This window comes from Oncorhynchus gorbuscha, linkage group LG14 (genome assembly GCF_021184085.1).
Source record: "Oncorhynchus gorbuscha isolate QuinsamMale2020 ecotype Even-year linkage group LG14, OgorEven_v1.0, whole genome shotgun sequence".
NCBI lineage: Eukaryota > Metazoa > Chordata > Actinopteri > Salmoniformes > Salmonidae > Oncorhynchus > Oncorhynchus gorbuscha.
In genome coordinates this window covers 78,331,171-78,352,108 of record NC_060186.1, presented here as the reverse complement: position 1 = coordinate 78,352,108, position 20,938 = coordinate 78,331,171, and the positions used below count along the sequence as shown (strand labels likewise).

Sequence of the window (20,938 nt, the reverse complement as noted above, 5' to 3'; positions counted from 1 at the left end):
ATTGAACGCGAAGAACGACAACCGCCAAAAAACATCCATTCTATAACGAATGTCACTCTGAACTATCCCCTCTTACCACAACCGAGAGAGGGAAAGAGACGGAAAATTCTACAAAAGAAGCAAACTTTTCACCAACAATCAAGATGACACACTGAGCGTAAATATATTGATCGATTGCAATTGTTCCCGAATGAGTGAGCGTTCATATGTAAAGTATTAGCATTTCAATTGTTAGAATTATTAACTCTGTAGTGACTTCTTAGTCGACCCCGACTTCCCCTTTTGTCTAACAAGCCGCCATGCCGGTTCAGCCCACTAGGGGCACATTCTCCTATCATTTCATGTAACTATATTTACTGTTTGGTAATGCATTTCTGTGAATTACTTAGTAATAAATAAATAATTTAAGACAATTGATGTATGGATGACTCAATGAAGACTGGGTTCGTGCAGATAACCAACAATTTACGACGTTTGGAATGAGACTAACGTGAGGTAAAGTAAATAATTAATTAATTCGAAGACTAATTGATCAGAAAAAATATCTGAAAAGTTATTTTAGGAAATTATAACTTTGTAATTTGAATATTTTGCTTGGTGCCCCGACTTCCTAGTTAATTACATTTACATGATTAACCAGTCTAATCGCGTAATACTAATTACAGAGAATATTTGATCAAAACTATAAGTCTTCAGTTTAATGAGAGTAAAGACACAAAATATGTATATACTGTACTCTATACCATCTACTGCATCATGCCGTTCGGCCATCACTCATTCATGTTTTTTATGTACATATTCTTATTCATTCCTTTACACTTGTGTGTATAAGGTAGTTGTTGTGAAATAGTTAGGTTAGATTACTTGTTAGCTATTACTGCATGGTCAGAATTAGAAGCACAAGCACTTCGCTACACTCGCATTAACATCTGCTAACCATGTGTATGTGACAAATAAAATTTGATTTGATTTGATGCTGCAGCCAGTCAAGATGCTCTCGATGGTGCAGCTGTACAACTTGTTGAGGACCTGAGGACACATGCCGAAGATTTTCAATTTCTTATTGAGGTGGACACGGAACTTTAAGCTCTCAAGCAGCTCCACTACAGCTGCTCGAGAGCTTAAAGTTCTATTAATGTGGACGGGGGGGGGGTGCTCGCCTCTCCGTTTTCTGTAGTCCCCAATCAGCTCCTTTGTCTTGCTGACGTTGAGACAAGAGGTTGTTGTCACCAAGGCTGTCTCATCATCGTCGTGATCAGACGACCCATTGTTGTGTCATCAGCAAACTTAATTTTAATGTTGTTGGAGTCGTGCGAGGCCATGCAGTCGTGGGTGAACAGGGAGTACAGCAGGGGACTAAGCACGCATCCCTGAAGGGACCCGGTGTTGATGGTTAGCGTGGCAGATGTGTTGTTGACTACCAACACCGCCTGGGGACGGCCCATCAGGAAGTCCAGGATCAAGTTTCAGAGGGAGGGGTTCAGTTCCAGTGTCCCAGCTTGGTGATGAGCTTGGAGGGGACAACGGTGTTGAATGCTGGGCTGTAGTCAATGAACAGCATTCTGCACAGCCAGAAGAGGACTGGCCACCCCTCATAGCCTGGTTCCTCTCTAGGTTTCTTCCTAGGTTCCTGCCTTTCTAGGGAGTTTTTCCTAGCCACCGTGCTTCTACACCTGCATTGCTTGCTGTTTGGGGTTTTAGGCTGGGTTTCTGTACAGCACTTTGTGACATCAGCTGATGTAAAAAGGGCTTTATGAATATATTTGATTGATTCTTACATAGGTATTCATTTAGTCCAGGTGTATGAGAGCAGTGTGGAGGAGATATTGCATCATCTGTGGATTGTTTTGGGGCGGTATGCGAATTGGAGTTGGTCTAGGGGTGTCTGGGATGATGGCGTTGACATGAGCCATGACCAGCCTTTCAAACCCATTTAATGGATGTGCTACGGAGCGATACTCATTTAGACAGGTTACCTTGGTGTTCTTGGGCACAGGGACTATGGTGGTCTGCTTGAAACAAATTGGTTTTACAGACCAGGTCAGGGACAGGTTGAAAATCTAAATTATAGACAAGTTGACCAACAAATAGCAACCAAATTGTCGGAAATTATAAGCAGAAACATTAGGCTTGAAAAAAGAAATGGTTCCTGCACCCAGTCAAAAAGAATGTTCCGGTATCTCTGACTGTGGCAGCGTATTTTCTATATTAGCGGGTCGGGTGCAGGCCTCAGATTTTTACATATAGTCTGGTGGTTGCAGATGGGGTTATTAACAATTACGGGCATGTGAACAAACACACGGACACACACACACCCCCTTTACCTCTCAGCGGGGGCTCCAGGGATCCCGCTACCAGCCGAAGGTAACAGGACAGCGTTACGTTCCTCTGTCAGGGTCAAACGCCACTCTAACAGCTGGGCCTCCCTCTCCACGTCATCCTCTGACTTATCTACAAACATAATACTATTTTAGCTGCATAACACTCATTATCAATACGATTTAACTGTATAACACTCATTATCAATACTATTTTACTGTAAAACACTCATCAATACTATTTTAACTGTAAAACACTCATTATCAATACTATTTAACTGTAAAACACTCATCAATACTATTTTAACTGTATAACACTCATCAATACTATTTTAACTGTATAACACTCATTATCAATACTATTTTAACTGTAAAACACTCATTATCAATACTATTTAACTGTAAAACACTCATCAATACTATTTTAACTGTAAAACACTCATTATCAATACTATTTAACTGTAAAACACTCATTATTAATACTATTTAACTGTAAAACACTCATTATTAATAGTATTTAACTGTAAAACACTCATTATTAATAGTATTTAACTGTAAAACACTCATTATCAATACTATTTAACTGTAAAACACTCATTATTAATAGTATTTAACTGTAAAACACTCATTATCAATACTATTTAACTGTAAAACACTCATTATCAATACTATTTAACTGTAAAACACTCATTATCAATACTATTTAACTGTAAAACACTCATCATCAATACTATTTAACTGTAAAACACTCATTATTAATACTATTTAACTGTAAAACACTCATTATCAATACTATTTAACTGTAAAACACTCATTATTAATACTATTTAACTGTAAAACACTCATTATCAATACTATTTTAACTGTAAAACACTCATTATCAATACTATTTAACTGTAAAACACTCATTATTAATACTATTTAACTGTAAAACACTCATTATCAATACTATTTAACTGTAAAACACTCATCATCAATACTATTTAACTGTAAAACTAATTATCAATACTATTTAACTGTAAAACTCATTATCAATACTATTTAACTGTAAAACACTCATTATCAATACTATTTAACTGTAAAACACTCATTATCAATACTATTTAACTGTAAAACACTCATTATCAATACTATTTAACTGTAAAACACTCATTATTAATAGTATTTTAACTGTAAAACACTCATTATGAAAAGTATTTTAACTGTAAAACACTCATTATCAATACTATTTTAACTGTAAAACACTCATCAATAGTATTTTAACTGTAAAACACTCATTATCAATACTATTTTAACTGTAAAACACTCATTATCAATACTATTTTAACTGTAAAACACTCATTATCAATACTATTTTAACTGTAAAACACTCATTATCAATACTATTTTAACTGTAAAACACTCATTATCAATACTATTTTAACTGTAAAACACTCATCATCAATACTATTTAACTGTAAAACACTCATTATCAATACTATTTAACTGTAAAACACTCATTATTAATAGTATTTTAACTGTAAAACACTCATTATCAAAACTATTTTAACTGTAAAACACTCATTATCAATACTATTTTAACTGTATAACACTCATTATTACTACTGTTAATAATAGTATTTTAACTGGCATACTCTCATTATTAATAGTATTTCACACTCATTATGTCTAATATTTTTGTTCAAATACAAGTCATGAATATGCTCTGTGTGTAATGTAATGTGTCAGTCAGTCTGATCAATACTTTTTAACCATCTTCAATACTAGGTGCTGGTAACCAGGTACTGTTAATAATAGCCTCTTTATTAATAGTGGTTTCAGCCACTGGTCCCTCAAATACTCTCCAGATCACCTTCCTGCAGGTGCTGGTCCAGGTACTGTTGCCTCTTAGTGAGAGTGGTCAGCCACTGGTCCCTCAACCTCTCCAGATCACCTTCCTGCGCACACACACACACACACACACACACACACACACACACACACACACACACACACACACACACACACACACACACACACACACACACACACACACACACACACACACACACACACACACACACACACACACACACACACGGTATTATCAGAACAAAGTTCAGTTTTGCTTTGCTGTGCCCTACTATACAACCCCCTGTGACTACTTTCCTTCACTCAACTCTTATGAGAGAACATCCATTGCATTTTCTTGATTACTCCCATCCTCTTTCCTCACCTCCTGGAGACCCTCTGGATGAGAAAGTCAGAGGGGATGGACCTCTGACCTTCTAATCCAAACATTTTTTTTGAGGAGGCAACGAGAAGAGATGACGTGAAGAATCAACAAAAAAATGCAATTGAGATTCTCCCAACGTCTCAAACTACTATTAAAACGGATTGCAGTCAGTGTTACCTGATAGCTGTCCACGTCCTCATCCCAGCGGCAGATCTCGCGTACCTCCACGTTGCCAATGGAAACAGAGAGGATGTTTGTGGCGATGAGGGGCATGGTTCCTGAGTCAGGTACGGACCGTACCTCCACCTGCAAACGACGAGACTGGCCCTGGGTGGGGAGGGGGTTAGAGACAGGGTTAATTAGTACCCCAGGAGGGGGATAGAGACAGGGTTAAGGTTAGAGGCATGGTTCCTGAGTCCGAGACTGGCACTGGGTGGGGAGGGGGATAGAGACAGGGTTAAGGTTAGAGGAATGGTTACTGAGTCAGACTGGCCCTGGGTGGGGAGGGGGTTAGAGACAGGGTTAAGGTTAGAGGCATGGTTACTGAGTCAGACTGGCCCTGGGTGGGGAGGGGGATAGAGACAGGGTTAAGGTTAGAGGCATGGTTCCTGAGTCTGAGACTGGCCCTGGGTGGGGAGGGGGATAGAGACAGGGTTAATTAGTACCCCAGGAGGGGGATAGAGACAGGGTTAATTAGTACCCCAGGAGGGGGATAGAGACAGGGTTAAGGTTAGAGGAATGGTTCCTGAGTCCTGGAAGGAACGTACCTCCACACGACAAGACTGAACCTACTAAACACTTATTACATGTGCCTATCACATGATCTATGACGTTTTCATCTATAACATTTACATTTAAGTCATTTAGCAGACGCTCTTATCCAGAGCATCTATCCATAAGATGGAAACTTCTGTACACACTCCTGTTTGAGAAACACACACACACACACACACACACACACACACACACACACACACACACACACACACACACACACACACACACACACACACACACACACACACACACACACACACACACACACACACACACACACACACACACACACACACACGGGGGAAAAAAAGTGTTCAGTCCAGACATTATACCAGACAAATCCCAGAACCACACAGGGGGACCTAGTGAATGACCTGCAGAGAGCTGGGACCAAAGTAACAAAGCCTACCATCAGTAACACACTACGCCGCCAGGGACTCAAATCCTGCAGTACCAGACGTGTCCCCCTGCTTAAGCCAGTACATCTCCAGGCCCATCTGACGTTTGCTAGAGCGCATTTGGATGATCCAGAAGAAGATTGGGAGAATGTCATATGGTCAGATGAAACCAAAATATAACTTTTTGGTAAAAACTCAACTCCGTTGTGTTTGTAGGACAAAGAATGCTGAGTTGCATCCAAAGAACACCATACCTACTGTGAAGCATGGGGGTGGAAACATCATGCTTTGGGGCTGTTTTTCTGCAAAGGGACCAGGACGACTGATCCGTGTAAAGGAAAGAATGAATGGGGCCATGTATCGTGAGATTTTGAGTGAAAACCTCCTTCCATCAGCAAGGGCATTGAAGATGAAACGTGGCTGGGTCTTTCAGCATGACAATGATCCCAAACACAATGCCCGGGCAACGAAGGAGTGGCTTCGTAAGAAGCATTTCAAGGTCCTGGAGTGGCCTAGCCAGTCTCCAGATCTCAACCCCATAGAAAATATTTGGAGGGAGTTGAAAGTCCATGTTGCCCAGCAACAGCCCCAAAACATCACTGCTCTCGAGGAGATCTGCATGGAGGAATGGGCCAAAATACCAGCAACAGTGTGTAGAAAACTTGTGAAGACTTACAGAAAACATTTACCTCTGTCATTGCCAACAAAGGGTATATAACAAAGTATTGAGATAAACTTTTGTTATTGACCAAATACTTATTTTCCACCATAATTTGCAAATAAATAAATTAAAAATCCTACAATGTGATTTTCTGGAGTTTTTTTCTAATTTTGTCTGTCATAGTTGAAGTGTACCTATGATGAAAATTACAGGCCTCTCATCTTTTTAAGTGGGAGAACTTACACAATTGGTGGCTGACAAAATACTTTTGTCCTACTGTACACACACACACACACACACACACACACACACACACACACACACACACACACACACACACACACACACACACACACACACACACACACACACACACACACACACACACACACACACACACACACACACACACACACACACACACACACACACACACACAGTAGAATGTCCTCACAAGAATAGAAAAAAAATACACAGAAACACAGCTACCTGTCTGAGTTGGAAGATGCCCCCTGTGCGTACGTCCTTGGGTGGTAGGACCTCTACAGGGGTGAACTCTCCTGCGTCATTCAGCTCCAACACCTGAACCCAGAGATCCAGCCTACGAGTCACCTCACTCCACCTGGAGACACACAGACCAGATATTGTACCAGACCAGACATTAAACCAGACATTAAACCAGACATTATACCAGACCAGACATTATACCAGACATTAAACCAGACATTAAACCAGACATTATACCAGACCAGACATTAAACCAGACCAGACATTAAACCAGACCAGACATTAAACCAGACATTATACCAGACCAGACATTACACCAGACCAGACATTATACCAGACATTATACCAGTCATTACACCAGACCAGACATTACACTAGACAGACATTAAACCAGACATTATACCAGACATTACACCAGACCAGACATTATACCAGACCAGACATTATACCAGACCAGACATTATACCAGACCAGACCAGACATTACACCAGACCAGACATTACAGACATTATACCAGACCAGACATTATACCAGACATTATACCAGACCAGACATTATACCAGACATTATACAGACATTATACCAGACCAGACATTATACCAGACCAGACATTACACCAGACCAGACATTATACCAGACCAGACATTATACCAGACCAGACATTATACCAGACATTATACCAGACCAGACATTATACCAGACCAGACATTATACCAGACCAGACCAGACATTACACCAGACCAGACATTACACCAGACCAGACATTATACCAGACATTATACCAGACCAGACATTATACCAGACCAGACATTATACCAGACCAGACATCACACCAGACCAGACATTACACCAGACCAGACATCACACCAGACCAGACATTACACCAGACCAGACATTACACTAGACCAGACATTACACTAGACTAGACCAGACATTACACTAGACCAGACCAGACATTACACTAGACCAGACCAGACACTAGACCAGACATTACACTAGACCAGACATTACACTAGACCAGACCAGACATTATACCAGACCAGACATTACACCAGACCAGACATTACACCAGACCAGACATTATACCAGACATTATACCAGACCAGACATTACACCAGACCAGACATTACACCAGACCAGACATTATATCAGACCAGTCAATATACCAGACATTACACCAGACCAGACTTTACACTAGACCAGACCAGACTTTACCTTAGACCAGACCAGACATTACACTAGACCAGACATTACACTAGACCAGACCAGACATTACACCAGACCAGACATTACACCAGACCAGACATTACACCAGACCAGACATTACACTAGACCAGACATTACACCAGACCAGACATTACACTAGACTAGACCAGACATTACACTAGACTAGACCAGACATTACACTAGACCAGACCAGACATTACACTAGACCAGACATTACACCAGACCAGACATTACACCAGACCAGACATTACACCAGACCAGACATTACACCAGACCAGACATTACACCAGACCAGACATTACACCAGACTAGACCAGACATTACACCAGACTAGACCAGACATTACACCAGACTAGACCAGACATTACACCAGACTAGACCAGCCATTACACTAGACCAGACCAGACATTACACTAGACCAGACATTACACTAGACCAGACATTACACTAGACCAGACATTACACTAGACCAGACATTACACTAGACCAGACATTACACTAGACCAGACATTACACCAGACCAGACATTACACTAGACTAGACCAGACATTACACTAGACCAGACATTACACCAGACCAGACATTACACTAGACTAGACCAGACATTACACTAGACCAGACATTACACCAGACCAGACATTACACTAGACTAGACCAGACTAGACCAGACATTACACTAGACCAGACCAGACATTACACTAGACCAGACCAGACATTACACTAGACCAGACATTACACTAGACCAGACATTACACTAGACCAGACATTACACCAGACCAGACATTACACTAGACCAGACATTACACTAGACCAGACATTACACTAGACCAGACCAGACATTACACCAGACCAGACATTACACCAGACCAGACATTACACTAGACCAGACATTACACTAGACCAGACATTACACTAGACCAGACATTACACTAGACCAGACATTACACTAGACCAGACCAGACATTACACTAGACCAGACCAGACATTATACCAGACCAGACATTACACCAGACCAGACATTACACTAGACCAGACATTACACTAGACTAGACCAGACATTACACTAGACCAGACATTACACTAGACCAGACCAGACATTACACTAGACCAGACCAGACCAGACATTACACTAGACCAGACCAGACACTAGACCAGACCAGACATTACACTAGACCAGACCAGACACTAGACCAGACCAGACATTACACTAGACCAGACCAGACCAGACATTACACCAGACCAGACCAGACATTATACCAGACCAGACATTACACCAGACCAGACATTACACCAGACCAGACCAGACATTACACCAGACCAGACATTACACCAGACCAGACATTACACCAGACCAGACATTACACCAGACCAGACATTACACTAGACCAGACCAGACATTACACTAGACCAGACCAGACAATACACCAGACCAGACATTATACCAGACCAGTCAATATACCAGACATTACACCAGACCAGACTTTACACTAGACCAGACCAGACATTACACTAGACCAGACATTACACTAGACCAGACCAGACATTACACTAGACCAGACCAGACAATACACCAGACCAGACCAGACATTACACCAGACCAGACATTACACCAGACCAGACATTACACCAGACCAGACATTACACCAGACCAGACATTACACCAGACCAGACATTACACCAGACCAGACATTACACCAGACCAGACATTACACCAGACCAGACATTACACCAGACCAGACATTACACCAGACCAGACATTACACTAGACCAGACCAGACATTACACCAGACCAGACATTACACTAGACCAGACATTACACTAGACCAGACATTACACTAGACCAGACATTACACTAGACCAGACATTACACTAGACCAGACATTACACTAGACCAGACATTACACTAGACCAGACATTACACTAGACCAGACATTACACTAGACCAGACATTACACCAGACCAGACATTACACTAGACTAGACCAGACATTACACTAGACCAGACATTACACCAGACCAGACATTACACTAGACTAGACCAGACATTACACTAGACCAGACATTACACCAGACCAGACATTACACTAGACTAGACCAGACTAGACCAGACATTACACTAGACCAGACATTACACTAGACCAGACCAGACATTACACTAGACCAGACCAGACATTACACTAGACCAGACATTACACTAGACCAGACATTACACCAGACCAGACATTACACTAGACCAGACATTACACTAGACCAGACAGTACACTAGACCAGACCAGACATTACACCAGACCAGACATTACACTAGACCAGACATTACACTAGACCAGACATTACACTAGACCAGACATTACACTAGACCAGACCAGACATTACACTAGACCAGACCAGACATTATACCAGACCAGACATTACACCAGACCAGACATTACACTAGACCAGACATTACACTAGACTAGACCAGACATTACACTAGACCAGACATTACACTAGACCAGACCAGACATTACACTAGACCAGACCAGACCAGACCAGACATTACACTAGACCAGACCAGACACTAGACCAGACCAGACATTACACTAGACCAGACCAGACACTAGACCAGACCAGACATTACACTAGACCAGACCAGACCAGACCAGACATTACACCAGACCAGACCACTAGACCAGACCAGACATTACACCAGACCAGACATTACACTAGACCAGACCAGACATTACACCAGACCAGACATTACACCAGACCAGACATTACACCAGACCAGACATTACACCAGACCAGACATTACACCAGACCAGACATTACACCAGACCAGACATTACACCAGACCAGACATTACACCAGACCAGACATTACACCAGACCAGACCAGACCAGACATTACACCAGACCAGACATTACACCAGACCAGACATTACACCAGACCAGACATTACACTAGACCAGACATTACACTAGACCAGACCAGACCAGACATTACACTAGACCAGACCAGACATTACACTAGACCAGACATTACACTAGACCAGACCAGACATTACACTAGACCAGACCAGACACTAGACCAGACCAGACATTACACTAGACCAGACCAGACCAGACATTATACCAGACCAGACATTACACCAGACCAGACATTACACCAGACCAGACATTACACCAGACCAGACATTACCCCAGACCAGACATTACCCCAGACCAGACATTACCGGAGTCGTACTCATTAGTGCCCACTTAGCAAAACATTTTGCAATCAGAACACATTTTCCAATGAAAAATAGAGTTTCTTATTGAACAAGTCCAGATAGCCCCTCGTTTCATCCACTTGGGTTCTAGTGAATTACAACCCAGTACACACCAACCCATATGTCCCATCTACACCGGTAGACTCCTATTATCCTACCAGATCTCACCTCTCTCTGAGGGTTCGTGTCTTGGCCTGAATGACTCCCAGATCCCAGAGAGCCAGGTTCCTGCGGTGGTTCACCTGTTTATGTCCAAACACCTCGATGGCCACTGCCCCCTCCGCCACAAACTCCACAAACTCCTCGGACACACACACCTCCAGCTCCTGGGAACAAACGCGTATAGACAAACAAACATGGGCACTGTTCTACGGTTCTTCTGCTTTACTCTGGGTAGGTTTGCAAAATCCTGGAAACTTGGAGATGGCAGATTTTTTATTTATTCTAACCAACTGTATTATTTAGTTCGTTTTTTTTGTTGTTGCATTGTTTGTAACTTATTTTGTACATAATATTGCTGCTACCGTCTCTTATGACCGAAAGAGCTTTCTGGATAACAGAACAGCGATTAATCATCTCGAACTGGACGAAGATTATTTATTTTTACGACGCTCGTCAGATGTGGCAGGGCTATTACAAACTATTACAGGGAAACTGCCGTGAGATGCCCAGTGACGCGAGCCTACAAGACGAGCTAAATGCCTTTTTATGTTCGCTTCGAGGCAAGCAACACTGAAGCATGCATGAGAGCACCAGCTGTTCTGGACAACTGTGTGATCACCCTTGTCATGGATCACTTCGGAACTTTCCGGCACACCTGTCCCCTATTCCCACTGATTAGTATATATGTGCCCTTTGGTTTCCATAGTCTTGTTGATTATTGTTGCAATGTCTATTGGTACGTGCGAGTACCTGTGTTGTGTGTTTTAGGATTTAGAGTCTGTAATACTTACATGTTTCAAGCAGACCACCATAGTCCCTGTGCCCAGGTAACTTGGCTGAATGATTACCTACACACACCCGGTACCGGTACCCCTTGTATATAGCCTCCACACTGACCCGGTACCCCCTGTATATAGCCTCCACACTGACCCGGTACCGGTACCCCCTGTATATAGCCTCCACACTGACCCGGTACTGGTAACCCATGTATAAAGCCTCCAAACTGACCCGGTACCGGTACCCCATGTATATAGCCTCCACACTGACCCGGTACCGGTACCCCCTGTATATAGCCTCCACACTGACCCGGTACCCCCTGTATATAGCCTCCAAACTGACCCGGTACCGGTACCCCATGTATATAGCCTCCACATTGACCCGGTACCGGTACCCCCTGTATATAGCCTCCACATTGACCCGGTACCCCCTGTATATAGCCTCCACACTGACCCGGTACCCCCTGTATATAGCCTCCACACTGACCCGGTACCCCCTGTAAACTCTTGAACATGCCGTCCTTGGCCAGCTCTCCCGCTATCTCTCTCTGAATGACCTTCTTGATCCAAATCAGTCAGGTTTCAAGACTAGTCATTCAACTGAGACTGCTCTCCTCTGTATCACGGAGGCGCTCCGCACTGCTAAAGCTAACTCTCTCTCCTCTGCTCTCATCCTTCTAGATCTATCGGCTGCCTTCGATACTGTGAACCATCAGATCCTCCTCTCCACCCTCTCCGAGTTGGGCATCTCCGGCGCGGCCCACGCTTGGATTGCGTCCTACCTGACAGGTCGCTCCTACCAGGTGGCGTGGCGAGAATCTGTCTCCTCACCACGCGCTCTCACCACTGGTGTCCCCCAGGGCTCTGTTCTAGGCCCTCTCCTATTCTCGCTATACACCAAGTCACTTGGCTCTGTCATAACCTCACATGGTCTCTCTTATCATTGCTATGCAGACGACACACAATTAATCTTCTCCTTTCCCCCTTCTGATGACCAGGTGGCGAATCGCATCTCTGCATGTCTGGCAGACATATCAGTGTGGATGACGGATCACCACCTCAAGCTGAACCTCGGCAAGACGGAGCTGCTCTTCCTCCCGGGGAAGGACTGCCCGTTCCATGATCTCGCCATCACGGTTGACAACTCCATTGTGTCCTCCTCCCAGAGCGCCAAGAACCTTGGCGTGATCCTGGACAACACCCTGTCGTTCTCAACCAACATCAAGGCGGTGGCCCGTTCCTGTAGGTTCATGCTCTACAACATCCGCAGAGTACGACCCTGCCTCACACAGGAAGCGGCGCAGGTCCTAATCCAGGCACTTGTCATCTCCCGTCTGGATTACTGCAACTCGCTGTTGGCTGGGCTCCCTGCCTGTGCCATTAAACCCCTTCAACTCATCCAGAACGCCGCAGCCCGTCTGGTGTTCAACCTTCCCAAGTTCTCTCACGTCACCCCGCTCCTCCGTTCTCTCCACTGGCTTCCAGTTGAAGCTCGCATCCGCTACAAGACCATGGTGCTTGCCTACGGAGCTGTGAAGGGAACGGCACCTCAGTACCTCCAGGCTCTGATCAGGCCCTACACCCAAACAAGGGCACTGCGTTCATCCATCTCTGGCCTGCTCGCCTCCCTACCACTGAGGAAGTACAGCTCCCGCTCAGCCCAGTCAAAACTGTTCGCTGCCCTGGCCCCCCAATGGTGGAACAAACTCCCTCACGACGCCAGGACAGCGGAGTCAATCACCACCTTCCGGAGACACCTGAAACCCCACCTCTTTAAGGAATACCTAGGATAGGATAAGTAATCCCTCTCACCCCCCTAAGTTTTAGATGCACTATTGTTAAGTGACTGTCCCACTGGATGTCATAAGGTGAATGCACCAATTTGTAAGTCGCTCTGGATAAGAGCGTCTGCTAAATGACTTAAATGTAATGTAAAATGTAAATATAGCCTCCACACTGACCCGGTACCGGTACCCCATGTATATAGCCTCCACATTGACCCGGTACCCCCTGTATATAGCCTCCACACTGACCCGGTACCCCCTGTATATAGCCTCCACACTGACCCGGTACCCCCTGTATATAGCCTCCACACTGACCCGGTACCCCCTGTATATAGCCTCCACACTGACCCGGTACCCCCTGTATATAGCCTCCACACTGACCCGGTACCCCCATGTATATAGCCTCCACACTGACCCGGTACCCCCTGTATATAGCCTCCACACTGACCCGGTACCGGTACCCCATGTATATAGCCTCCACACTGACCCGGTACCCCCCCTGTATATAGCCTCCACACTGACCCGGTACCCCCTGTATATAGCCTCCACACTGACCCGGTACCGGTACCCCATGTATATAGCCTCCACACTGACCCGGTACCCCTGTATATAGCCCCCACACTGACCCCCCCCTGTATATAGCCTCCACACTGACCCGGTACCGGTACCCCATGTATATAGCCTCCACACTGACCCGGTACCCCCTGTATATAGCCTCCACACTGACCCGGTACCGGTACCCCATGTATATAGCCTCCACACTGACCCGGTACCCCCCTGTATATAGCCTCCACACTGACCCGGTACCCCCTGTATATAGCCTCCACACTGACCCGGTACCCCCTGTATATAGCCTCCACACTGACCCGGTACCCCCTGTATATAGCCTCCACACTGACCCGGTACCCCCTGTATATAGCCTCCACACTGACCCGGTACCCCCTGTATATAGCCTCCACACTGACCCGGTACCCCCTGTATATAGCCTCCACACTGACCCGGTACCCCCTGTATATAGCCTCCAAACTGACCCGGTACCCCCTGTATATAGCCTCCACACTGACCCGGTACCCCCTGTATATAGCCTCCACATTGACCCGGTACCCCCTGTATATAGCCTCCACACTGACCCGGTACCCCCTGTATATAGCCTCCACACTGACCCGGTACCCCCTGTATATAGCCTCCAAACTGACCCGGTACCCCCTGTATATAGCCTCCACACTGACCCGGTACCCCCTGTATATAGCCTCCACACTGACCCGGTACCCCCTGTATATAGCCTCCACACTGACCCGGTACCGGTACCCCCTGTATATAGCCTCCACACTGACCCGGTACCGGTACCCCCTGTATATAGCCTCCACACTGACCCGGTACCCCCTGTATATAGCCTCCACACTGACCCGGTACCCCCTGTATATAGCCTCCACACTGACCCGGTACCCCCTGTATATAGCCTCCACACTGACCCGGTACCGGTACCCCCTGTATATAGCCTCCACATTGACTCTGTACCGGTACCCTCTGTATATAGCCTCCACACTGACCCGGTACCGGTACCCCCTGTATATAGCCTCCACATTGACTCTGTACCGGTACCCTCTGTATATAGCCTCCACACTGACCCGGTACCGGTACCCCCTGTATATAGCCTCCACACTGACCCGGTACCCCCTGTATATAGCCTCCACACTGACCCGGTACCCCATGTATATAGCCTCCACACTGACCCGGTACCCCCTGTATATAGCCTCCACACTGACCCGGTACCCCATGTATATAGCCTCCACACTGACCCGGTACCCCATGTATATAGCCTCCACACTGACCCGGTACCCCCTGTATATAGCCTCCACACTGACCCGGTACCCCATGTATATAGCCTCCACACTGACCCGGTACCGGTACCCCCTGTATATAGCCTCCACACTGACCCGGTACCCCATGTATATAGCCTCCACACTGACTCGGTACCCCCTGTATATAGCCTCCACACTGACTCGGTACCCCCTGTATATAGCCTCCACACTGACCCGGTACCCCCTGTATATAGCCTCCACACTGACCCGGTACCCCCTGTATATAGCCTCCACACTGACCCGGTACCCCCTGTATATAGCCTCGTTATAGTATTACTTCATTTTTTAACTTTATTTTGTAAATATTTTTTATAACTATTTCTTGAACTGCGTTGTTGGTTAAGCTTACTACCTTTCACCCAGCATTATGGCACTCACATTCCTATTTCCAATTCCTGGAGTCGGAGGAAGCAGGGCTTGCTGCACCTCAGATGAAGAAACGACCTCCGAGCCTCAGAGCAAGGGGCTTTAGCACAGGTCTGAGTGAGCGGTGAGCCCCTCCACAAAAACACTATTGTGATGCCAGTGCCTCCACGTTTGGAGTGCTACGTCCGGCATTACCGGAGCCCCCCGTGTCCACAAGGGGACAGGCTTCATCTAGCACAACTTAGTTTGGAAGCTTGTTTAAATGTTTAAACCCCCCCCTCCGTATCCCACTCGGTTACCCTAGGCTCAGTGAAGAGTGGTGTTAAGTTCGAAGGAATGAATCCGAGCCTCAGGCTTATCAACTGTGGAAGCGAGACGCGTATTTCATTGGCCTTGTCAGGCGTGATTATAGATCCTTCAACCCAAGTCTGTTGTAGTCATGTGGTGAGAGACTCCTCTTTAGCGAATAAAAGCACAGAAAAGGACATATAGAAAGGCCTTCAAACCTCGGCATATCTAGTGACTCCCCCATTCAGGGCCGGACGACCACATCCGGGGCCCCTACCTCCAGGAGGGTGGCTAACTTCCTGCAATTCTATCAAATTTTACCATGAGGCCGAGAGAACATTTTTGCAGTTTTAAAGCAAATTTTCTGCAATTCTACACATTTTGTCATTGCTTATGGCATGTTTATATAATATCTGTCGGGGGGGGGGTCCCAGCCCGTTCAGTAATCCGGCCCCGACTCCATTGTCCCACCTTGCTACTGTCGAAAAGTACGGTGCAGAGGGGATCTCTGCTGGTGGCTGAGGGGGGTGTAGGCTCCACCTCTGGGGCGATGAACACAGGCTCATCCTGCCCCCAGAAATGGTACTGGCAGAACACAAAGTTACACAGGTGACGAGGAAGACCTGTAGCCTGCAGGATCCTGACCTGGAGACAGAGAGAGGAGGGAGGAGAGGGAGAGGAGGGAGGAGACACATTACATATTACATATTACATATTACATTACATATTACATATTACATTACACATTACATATTACATTACATTACATATTACACATTACACATTACACATTACACATTACACATTACACATTACATTACATTACATTACATTACATTACACATTACACATTACATATTACACATTACATATTACATTACATTACATTACACATTACATTACATTACATTACATTACATTACATTACACATTACACATTACATATTACATTACATATTACACATTACATATTACATATTACATTACACATTACACATTACATTACACATATTACATTACACATATTACATTACACATATTACATTACACATATTACATATTACATTACATATTACATTACATATTACATTACATATTACATATTACATATTACATTACACATTACATATTACATTACATATTACATTACATATTACATTACATATCACATTACATATTACATTACATATCACATTACATATTACATATTACATTACATATCACATTACATATTACATATTACATTACATATTACATTACATATTACATATTACATATTACATTACACATTACACATTACATATTACATTACATATTACATATTACATATTACATTACATTACACATATTACATTACATATTACATATTACATTACACATTACACATTACACATTACACATTACACATTACACATTACATTACATTACATATTACACATTACATTACATATTACATTACATATTACACATTACATATTACATTACACATATTACATTACACATATTACATTACACATATTACATTACACATATTACATTACACATATTACATTACATATTACATTACATATTACATTACACATATTACATATTACATATTACATATTACATTACATATTACATTACATATTACATTACATTACATATTACATTACATATTACATTACATATTACATTACATATTACATTACATATTACATATTACATTACATATTACATATTACATTACATATTACATATTACATTACATATTACATATTACATTACATATTACATATTACATTACATATTACATTACATATTACATTACATATTACATTACATATTACACATTACATATTACATTACATATTACATTACATATTACATTACATATTACATTACATATTACATTACATATTACATATTACATTACATATTACATATTACATATTACATTACATATTACATATTACATTACATATTACATATTACATTACATATTACATTACATATTACATATTACATATTACATTACATATTACATATTACATATTACATAACATATTACATATTACATATTACATTACATATTACATTACATATTACATATTACATTACATTACTGTCTGATGTCCATCTATGCATTTCAGGACCTGATGTTGTCTCTTACCACACACTCCATTTTGCGTTCCTGAGTCTCGCCATCTGGACTGGTCTCTCCTTTCTCCAGCCCCTCGCTCCCTCGCCACACCTCCACATGTAGACGCCCTGCAACCTAACAGGAAGACAGACAGACATCTCAGTCAAAGAGTCCACTGTGAAGGCAGACGGGAAGGCAGCAACAAAATGAAGGGATTCTGTGTTAATTTAGTTGTTCAATAACAATATTGTTTTCGTAGAACACAAACACACACACAGTCACACACACACACACACACACACACACACACACACACACACACACACACACACACACACACACACACACACACACACACACACACACACACACACACACACACACACACACACACAGTCACACACACCTCTCCCTTCTGGTTGATGATGGGTACAGCGTACTGCAGCTTGACGTCGTAGAAGAGACAGGCCAGAAACACGTTGGCCACTCCAATCAGACTGTGGTTCTCCTGCTCGTCGAAGAACGGGTCGGCACGCTTGAAGTAGGAACGCATTACCTAGACAGAGACCAGGGGAGAGAGGGAGACGGGGGGTGAGGAAAGGGAGAGAGAGAGGGAGACGGGGGTGAGGAAAGGGAGAGAGGGAGATGGGGGGTGAGGAAAGGGAGAGAGGGAGACGGGGGGGTGAGGAAAGGGGGAGACCGGGTGAGGAAAGGGAGAGACAGTGGGTGAGGAAAGGGGGAGAGAGTGGGTGAGGAAAGGGGGAGAGTGGGTGAGGAAAGGGGGAGAGAGAGGGAGACGGGGTGAGGAAAGGGGGAGACAGTGGGTGAGGAAAGGGGGAGAGAGGGGAGACGGTGTGAGGAAAGGGGAGACAGTGGGTGAGGAAAGGGGGAGAGAGAGGGAGACGGGGTGAGGAAAGGGGGAGAGAGAGGGAGATGGTGTGAGGAAAGGGGGAGAGAGAGGGTGAGGAAAGGGGGAAACAGAGGGGGACTCACAGGGTTGTCTTCATCGTAGTCCTTCCACTCCTGGTACAGTTCTCTCATGTCCACCAGTCTGTTCTCCATCTTCTCCAGAGCCCAGATCTGTTTCCCTTTACCCTTACGTCTCACCTGCACCGCAGGCTCACTTAGCACCGCATCACGCTGTAGAGAGGGAAAGAGAGAGAGAGGGAGAGAGCGAGAGAGAGAAAGAGAGAGCGAGAGAGAGAAAGAGAGAGCGAGAGAAAGAGCGAGAGAGAGAAAGAGCGAGAGAGAAAGAGCGAGAGAGAAAGAGAGAAAAGAGAGAAAAAGAGAAAGAGAGAGGGAGAGAGAGAGAGCGAGAGCAAGAAAGAGAAAAAGAGAGAGAGAGAAAGAAAGAGGGAGAGGGGGAGCGAGACAGAGAAAGAAAGAGAAAGAGAGAGAGAGAAACGAGATATAGAGGGGGAAAGAGAGAGGCGAGAAAGGGTTTGTGTGTGTATATACAGTTGAAGTAGGAAGTTTACATACACTTAGGTTGTAGTCATTAAAACTAGTTTACATCCACTTAGGTTGGAGTCATTAAAACTCGTTTTTCAACCATTCCACAAATTTCTTGTTAACAAACTATAGTTTTGGCAAGTCAGTTAGGACATCTACTTGGTGCATGACAAGTCATTTTTCCAACAATTGTTTACAGATTATTTCATTGTATAACAATTCCAAGCTTCTGACATCATTTGAGTCTATTGGAGGTGTACCTGTGGATGTATTTCAAGGCCTACCTTCAAACTCAGTGCCTCTTTGCTTGACATCATGAGAAAATCTAAAGAAGTGAGTCAAGACCTCAGAATGTTTTTTTTTACCTCCACAAGTCTGGTTCATCCTTGGGAACAATTTCCAAACACCTGAAGGTACCACGGTCATCTGTACAAACAATAGTACGCAAGTATAAACACCATAAAACCACCCAGACGCCATACCGCTCAGGAAGGAGACGCGTTCTGTCTTCTAGAGATGAATGCTTCTACACCTGCATTGCTTGCTGTTTGGGGTTTTACGCTGGGTTTCTGTACAGCACTTTGAGATATCAGCTGATGTACGAAGGGCTATATAAATACATTTGATTTGATTTGAATGTACTTTAGTGTGAAAAGTGCAAATCAATCCCAGAACAACAGCAAAGGACGTTGTGAAGATGCTGGAGGAAACAGGTACAAAAGTATCTATATCCACAGTAAAATGAGTCCTATATCGACATAACCTGAAAGGCCGCTCA

The 20,938-nt window shown here is 44.0% G+C and overlaps 1 protein-coding gene across 1 annotated transcript in view; it reads right to left on the bottom strand.

The window, feature by feature from the left end:
• The window catches only part of LOC123995573 (kinesin-like protein KIF13B), an 89,239-nt gene that overhangs the window by 23,323 nt on the left and 44,978 nt on the right, over nucleotides 1-20,938 (bottom strand). Inside the window, 9 exon segments of the mRNA XM_046299203.1 lie at nucleotides 2,325-2,451; nucleotides 4,171-4,255; nucleotides 4,711-4,860; nucleotides 6,859-6,991; nucleotides 11,517-11,674; nucleotides 17,058-17,231; nucleotides 18,739-18,843; nucleotides 19,115-19,264; nucleotides 19,702-19,848. Of these exon segments, the coding sequence (XP_046155159.1) occupies nucleotides 2,325-2,451; nucleotides 4,171-4,255; nucleotides 4,711-4,860; nucleotides 6,859-6,991; nucleotides 11,517-11,674; nucleotides 17,058-17,231; nucleotides 18,739-18,843; nucleotides 19,115-19,264; nucleotides 19,702-19,848 (1,229 nt within the window).